Below are 8,180 nucleotides of genomic sequence, written 5' to 3'. Positions count from 1 at the left end.
GTGTTTATTAACAATCAATGCATCCTCTCCTATGACACATTTATGTGAACATATTGTGCAGCTTTTCTTTGCCTGTGGAAGTTTGGGAAAATCTTTTGAAGAGAATATACTTGCTGCTACTTGGGATTTCCTTGTCATGCTTTGTGATACCTGTTCTGCGGCTTCAGCATATGAAACTGTGTTTTGTAGTGTCAGAAAGAGGGACAGAGGCAGGGATCAGGAGGCAGATGAACCTCCAGCTGGACCACATGGTATGTTTTTATTCTCCTTGCATACATATTCCAATACAGCAGCACAATCTAGCGGCTCTTAGTATTGACAGATACTTCTTGAAATGTGTTGCTGCACAAGTCACCTTTAGCTCTCTAAGAGATGGGTGATGTCATTTGTGTACTGAATTATAACTAAGTACTTTTACTGTACTTACAGTAAACAGAATTCTAGGGTATCATGAATATTTTCTGCTGTTTTATACTATATTTTAGTTTGTTTGTCTGAACACCTTGTTTCTCTTGTGCATTAAGAACACTTGTGTTAGGGCATGATTTAACAATAAATAGGTTATATATACAGTATCAAATACCACGTACTGTCTGCCCTCCCATGCCAACCTGGCAGGACCTCTTGCCCCCTCTTTGCTACCCCATGTAAAATGTTCTAGAACCCCCACTGGTATGGTACACCTGCACCTACACACACACACCTTGAATACATGATTATACTTGTAAGTTTCGCATAAAATAATTCAAACAGGACCCTGGAAAGGTGTGGACATGAAGAGTCACTGCTCAGAAATAATTTTGGAAAGTCTCCAAAAAAAGTTGGTCTTGTGATCAAAGAAAAATAATTCAACTTTATATAATTATTTTGTCTCTTTAAGTGTTTGTCTGTAGCGCGAAGACTATCTGGAATGGCCAGAGTACTATATATAGTCTGTCAACTCAGAGGATTAATGACCTTCGTTTCATAGATACTTTTGTTATTGGCAAAAATATGTGCAAGAAAATAAGCTCCGTAGGGGGAGGCTCTAAACATTAATTTAAAGGGCGGCAACTAGGAAGAACCTATCCTGTGTTGACTTCATTTAAGGTGGAGCTTTCTTCCACTGCTAACTTAACGTTCAACTAACTGTCAGCAGCGTACAGTCCAGAGAGAGGCACAGACTGTGAGGGGTCCAGCATCAGAACACTATGGCAGGAAAACCAGCTCAACCTAATGAGTAAGTAGTTCAAACTGTTACAATAACTTGAAAGTATTTGAGTGGATGTAAACAGTTATATTTTACATCTTCATTTGTTACAGTATACTTTTGATAAATAAGTAAGCCTACTGTCAGCACTAATGCTGAAACATCAATTAGGTCATTAATTTGTTGGAAACCTTAATTAATTACATGTTTTTATTATCAAGTAAGTAAAACCTCACCACCAGGAAGTTACTGCTCCCTGCATTTCATAAGAACATATTTATTACTTTATTAAAATAAAGTTCAGATGCTTATCCATATGACTTACTTTTAGGTAAAGTCACAAGTCAAAGAGCTGCTGGACATGCTGCCAAAACTGATTTGACCGAATTAAGCAAAACCGTACTTCCAGACAAAGCTTTTGCTCAAACCCAAAGGACAAAAGGGAGATATCAGTAACAACTGCAGCCTGTTCCACTGGTGTGTGTAGGAGTAGTAGACTGTTTAACTATATTTTGATGAATGTCAAAATCAGAAAGGAATTTAGTTTTCACATGGAAAGTCTCCAAAACATGTTCGTCTTGTGATTAAAGAGAAAAATTCAACTTTACATAATTTCTGTCTTGTTGTGTGTTTGTCTGTAGCAACGGGGCTAGAAAAGATTTCATGGAACCTGAAGATTACTTCATGGCTGCAGCCGTTCTGTCCGCAAGGCAGAGCAGAGACCCAAGCACACAGGTTTGTGTGTGTGTGTGTGTGTGTGTGTGTGTGTGTGTGTGTGTGTGTGTGTGTGTGTGTGTGTGTGTGTGTGTGTGTGTGTGTGTGTGTGTGTGTGTGTGTGTGTGTGTGTGTATGTGTGTGTGTGTGTGTGTGTGTGTGTGTGTGTGTGTGTGTGTGTGTGTGTGTGTGTGTGTGTGTGTGTGTTTAACAGTGAACCTTTTTAAATCTTGTGTGATCAGGCATCTAATAATTATACGAATAATAATGTTACCCATTGCCCATTACCCATGAGTATTATGATAATGGTGATGTGGAAAATACTTATTTTAACAATATTCCACTATAATCTTTACTAATAAGTGATAAGTAAAATATTAATGATACAGTTGTTGATATTTATTTCTGTGGAACAATTGTTTTATTATTCTGGAAGTAAAAATTGAATCTATTCGATCAATTATTAATAAATATATGTAGTATGTGAAGCCCTATCGCCGATGTAGTACTTAAAAGAAGTTCAGCTAGACTAAACTCTGGAACACCTCACCCCCTTTGCAGGTTGGGGCGTGTATTGTGAACCAGGACAAAAAGGTAGTTGGCGTTGGTTACAATAAGATGCCAAACGGCTGTGAAGATCACATGCCGTGGTCCCGCTCTAAAGGTGAAGATGCTGCCGCCGCTGTTTGGGCTAATGGCGGTGACCTCACCGTTGCTACTGCTGCCAGGGTTGCTGCTGCTGCTGCTGAAACTAAGCTGGACACTAAATACATTTATGGTGAGGACGCACACACACTTCATCCTTTTTGCTTAACTTTTAGATTTGATTTTTTTCTGAAATCAAATCCAAAATGTAGAATAGTTTTACCATTAAAATTCCTTATGATAAAAATGTTTACGAGAAATGTATATTTTTTACATATTAGAAGAAGAAGAAGAAGAAGATTCAACTTATTGTCATCACGTAGTACAGGTACTATGTAACAAAACGGTTTCTCTGCATTTGACCCATCCTAGTGTTAGGAGCAGTGGGCTGCCATTATTTACGGCGCCCGGGGATATGTGATGGTGGTGAGGAATGATAATATTATAGTTGGATTAATACAGAGGATTCATCTTTTGTTGTTGTTGCAAGTATAGAAGGGATGGATAGAATGACACAATAGAGACGTTAAGCTTTTATTTTCATTGTTTCATTGGGCAGATGTCCTACCAAATGTACAATATTATGAATGTCACCAGGGGTGTCGATGGTGTGTTAGGAGAGGTCTATTCCTTCGGTGATAAAGAAATCACACTATCATTGGAGCACATGTATATCATGCATGTCTGATTGTTTATAACTTGTTTGTTATACAACATAAATACATTTCAGACAAGGCACTTGCATGCCCTCTATTGATGGGTCCCGTCTCCCCCTCTCCCCCTCTGTCCCGCAGTGTGCCACGCAGTGCTCAACGCCATCATGGACAAGAACAGCGCTGATGTGAAGGGCTGCTCCATCTATGTGACCCTGTTCCCCTCCAACGAGTGTGCCAAGCTGATCATCCAGGCTGGTGAGTCCCTGCAGCACGCACACACGCACACACACACACGCACACACACACACACACACACACACACACACACACACACACACACACACACACACACACACACATACAAACACACACACACACACACCACACACACACACACACACACATACACACACACACACACACACACACACACACACACAAACACACACACACACTTCAGTCAGTTGTAACTATTGGTAGACTGATCATTATCATTATGGCAAACATTTGATTCATTGATTCGAGTGAACAAATATTTTGATGCACTTTTACAGTTGAATAAACTGAGTGCTGCTTTCACTCCCATCAGTCAAAAATGTTGTCCCTATCAATACTGATGACAGATTTATTCTGAGTTACTCCACTTCTTATTCTCCTTTTCTCTCTTTTACTTTAACTGCCATGATTCTGCTATAAAGATTAATAAGTTATTTCTGTATCCAGGTATGAAGGAAGTCGTCTATCTTTGTGATAAGTACAATACTTCTCTGGAAACACAAGCCGCCAAACGGATGTTTAAACAGGCAAAGATACCATTCAGGTGAGACACACACACACACACACACACCAATCCTTGTCTTTATTGCATGTTGGGGTACCTGACCAGACCATCCCTTTTGGGATCCACCCTTTCTGAAGTTTGTACTGGGTTTTGGGAATGGGAATGCATTGAATAAACAAGGAAGACCCTATTCCACTAATGCCCGTATCATACCCTGATCATTGAGTTTGTTGTTTTTTTTTCCTCTGTGTGTTTTTGCAGGGAGTTCCTCCCCAAGGAGACTGAGGTTGTCCTTAAACTCAAGAGCGTCTGAATGAGGCGAGGAATGAAGAGGATGACTTGATAAGATTAAAACTTGTTTCATCAAATGCGTTGGTTGTGTTCTACTTTATATATATATTCTTTTTAAACCCATTGACATTTTTTAAATGGGCATCTGCTTAACTGCCAAGCAAAATATGAAAACGTTAAGCGAAGCTCTAACTGCATCTGCCATAGGGCCTTACAGCAGGCCAATGAGTAAGACCTGGTGACCTAAATAGTCCGATTGAGCTAAAAAACAAATCTTAATTTTGATGGAGCTTGTTGAGGATAAATTACCAAGGCCTCAGCCGTCTACTCCTATAGTCAGCGTTCAGGCATGCAACCTCAGTCGCTCCTTTCTCTCTTTCTAATAATTGTAACACTTTTTATTTTATTTTATATGTTTTATTTCCTGGTATCTAAAGGCGTAAAACATGTCTAATCCCTGGATCATAATCATAGGCTACATATGTGTGATCATCATACATCATTGTTTGCCAAAGTTACCTGCTATGAAGATGAACAGTTTAAAATCTTTGTCTTCATAACATTCTGTGTCTCCACACCTTCATTCCTTTAACCGTGTCAGCTCTCAGTTGAAGTCAATACAACATTTGGACGGCATGATCTAATGTCCACTGTGTTCATTATTTAAATTGCATTTATGATGTAATAGATAAAAGGGTTTCTTTAATTAAATGACAAATGCATACAGCTTGTCATTCAGGACATCAGACAACACATTCAAATCACTTTTTGATGGAAGTTTTTGGTTAAAGTATAAGTCAACAGATTGTGTTGTGTAGTGTTAGAAATTAAAATCAATATTCAATGACGTAATTTAGTTTAAACGCACAGTAAGCTTTGTCGTAGCAGCTTTAAATCAGCTGGGGTCTAGAGAGAATAACCAGTTAGGTGACAAACGTACAGCCACACCATGTTCGTATTGAAAGCAATAAGGATCTTTATATTTGCAAGTATGTACTGTTCTGAGTGAAACAGGCTCTCTTTATGGGAGGACATCAAAGCAGATTTGCATTACAACAACATTCTGGGAGGCCAGCTGATACCCCCTCTGGCACTATGCAAAACCATCTCACCCTACAAGACAGTGAGATATACACAGACACTGTATGCAAAACCATCTCACCCTACAAGACAGTGAGATATACACAGACACTATAAGCAAAACCATCTCACCCAACAAGACAGTGAGATATACACAGACACAGTATGCAAAACCTCACCCCCTAAACGCGTCTGTTGATCACTCATACATTTAAGGTTCACTCTCAGAGAGATGACCTAATCAGAGAAACTAAGACAATGAGAAAGAGGAGGGAAGTTCCCTCCTTACGTCACCGCCCACCATTGATGAGGAGGAGTCACCACTAAGATATAGAGAGAGGTGACGGAGCTCGAGAGACACTTCTTCTTCTTCACCACGAGACTTCACCCCTTCACCCCGGCGAGGCAACAGCTGCTCTGCCTCTCCTCTTACCCTCTGCTTGTTGTATCATCGTGCCATTTAATTAAACTCAACCAATTTGAACCTTTCCGGAGACTCCATTAGTCTCTTCATTCTAAGCTTCTCTCCTGGGCGCGAGAACAACGAATACTTCTAACAGTAGACCTTTGACATGACTGATAAAAGGAATACTTACAAAAACACCTACTAACGTCACAAAGTAATCTACCAGCAATAATCCATTGCATTGCGTTGTGGCAAATGTTGAGGATGGTTCAATGTCTTCCTGCAGTCTCTGGACTGGACCACCCTGTGCTTTTTAGAAGGATACCTCTGCATTTGAAACCCCTCCTGGTCCTATTCAAATTATTAAGGATTATTTTCACCCAAGGCAACTGTTGGTCTGGAACATCAGGTCTTAGGCAGCCTAAAGACTCTGACCAAACCGACGCCAAAATCATACTTTTGACTGAGCTTCTGTTAATTGCATCACGGTTCTGCTTCTTGGCAAAAAATACACTACAGCCAGCAGCCAACTATCACTCATGTTCTTGCACCTGCCTGATAGGAAATAACTCAACTTAACAGCAGGCAGCAGTAGACTGTATTTGCACAATTACTACTCCAGTTAGAGTATAAACATCTTGAGTAGAAAGTCACTTAAAAAAATAAATACTGACACACTGCTGTCTTTTTATCATTATGTTTATTTCATTCATCTGCTTCATAACTAGCAATGAGCATTACATTACATTTTATTCAAAGCAACTTACAATAAGTGTAATAAACCATAAAGCAACACACAATCAGAAACATGCAGGTATATACGCTTCAAATAAACCATTGTAATTGCTGGTGCATTGTTTTAAAATGGTCCTAACCATTTCAGTGCTTCAATCTTTTCTTTGGTTTGAGTTTAAAGGCCAAGGTATACAAGTGACACAGGTAGGTTTTCTGTTTGTGACAAAGATTGGTGACCTGCTATGTCAGCACAACCAATGTAAATTCCCTCGGCAGAAAGAAAGGCCGGCATCCGATCATGAGGTGCTCTAAATGAGGAGAACAGTCCGAATAAATAATCCCCACATCCGAGCACCAGTTATTGTTCACCATAAAGCACACACCTCCCTTACTTTTCCCTGAGTTTACAGTCCGGTCCTGGCGAGAAATAGTAAATCCGTCGGGGACAATGACGGAGTCCGGGATAGAGGAGTTGAATGCAAAACATGTGGCACAAAAAGCACAGGCAGCAATGCAAAGCAATGAATTTCCTGCGTATATGATTCAGTTGTTGTGATTTGATTCTGTGCGCTGGAATCTGTATCTTGATTGATACACGGCTTGCAAAATGCTGGTAGTCATAATTTTGACTAGAAATATAGCCTTTATACTAAAAAACAACCAGAAAGGTATTTAGCTCCCTCTATATTTTCACTGATGGATGGCAGTAGTCTTGCAGCCAGAGAGTAGGCGGACACCTGTGCCCTGTACTAAGAAGCAGGATTAGCGGTTAGCGAGGTGATTTCAGGGTCGGTCCTACGACGCTGGTTCACTTCTTACCGGGGTAGCTTATGCTGAACACACAGCAGGTTATATCTCTCACAGGCTCCGCCCTCTACTGGACTCTATGGGTACTACCTTATCATGCAAGCATTCACCTACTGAGATTTCTATAGACGTAGCCGGCCCGGGGCGGGCCTACCTAAATGCGTGCGCATCTCACTTCCATATAAAAGGAGGCCTCGCCTCCTGACCACCATCCTTTACTCTTCAGCAAGCGGAGGTGATAGCCTAGCACTGAGTCCGAGACGTATTATTTGAGAGAAAGGAAGAAAGTAAACGAGTATTTTTTGAAATCATGCCCTGGATTAAATAGCGGGCGTCGATCCCCACCACCTCTGCTTCGAGTGTGCCAGGATATGGCCGAGGCGTTGCAATTCACGTTCACCATTCCTTCCTTCCATGGAAGTCCACCGCCCAGGGCTGTACTCTCCCTGGATGATGATCATGGCGGCGGGTGTGTGGGCTACTCGCTCATTGCTAGAGATGCCCCCGCCTCACAAGGTCAGAGCGATTATTGGGCCGCAAGGCCGAATAAGTAGCTTGGTCCACGGGCCTTGCCCCAGGCCTCGGTGGCTTCACATGATATAGGGGCGACCCTACTTCATCACAGGCCGCCGCCGCTGCCTGCCGTGTGATGTCCCTGGGATATCACGCTGCATGGCACTTTCCAAAGAGGACCGTGTTGATCTCCTGGGAGCCCCCGTGTTTACGGAAGGGCTCTTTGGATCGATCTCCTTGCTCACGGGATAAGGAGTAATCGCAGCGTGGCTGCTTCTTGCCCATCCCCAGAGGAAGAAACACTGTCATACACTCCCCGCCTCTGCTGTAAACCCCAGTATAGGGAGCCAGCAGGTGGGTATG

At 41.5% G+C, this 8,180-nt stretch overlaps 1 protein-coding gene across 1 annotated transcript; it reads left to right on the top strand.

The window, feature by feature from the left end:
* Positions 1-967: 967 nt before the first annotated feature.
* On the top strand, positions 968-4,353 carry LOC117479413 (deoxycytidylate deaminase-like). Its single transcript, XM_034126365.1, has 6 exons — positions 968-1,219; positions 1,831-1,924; positions 2,465-2,681; positions 3,343-3,459; positions 3,928-4,024; positions 4,247-4,353. Exons 1-6 carry the CDS (start codon positions 1,191-1,193, stop codon positions 4,296-4,298), a joined length of 606 nt encoding a protein of 201 aa, XP_033982256.1. The 5' UTR covers positions 968-1,190; the 3' UTR covers positions 4,299-4,353.
* Positions 4,354-8,180: the final 3,827 nt, after the last annotated feature.

This window comes from Trematomus bernacchii, unplaced genomic scaffold (assembly GCF_902827165.1).
Source record: "Trematomus bernacchii unplaced genomic scaffold, fTreBer1.1, whole genome shotgun sequence".
NCBI classification, from domain to species: Eukaryota; Metazoa; Chordata; class Actinopteri; order Perciformes; family Nototheniidae; genus Trematomus; species Trematomus bernacchii.
Note: the sequence above shows the minus strand (reverse complement) of the source record. Positions and strands in the feature narration are given on the sequence as shown.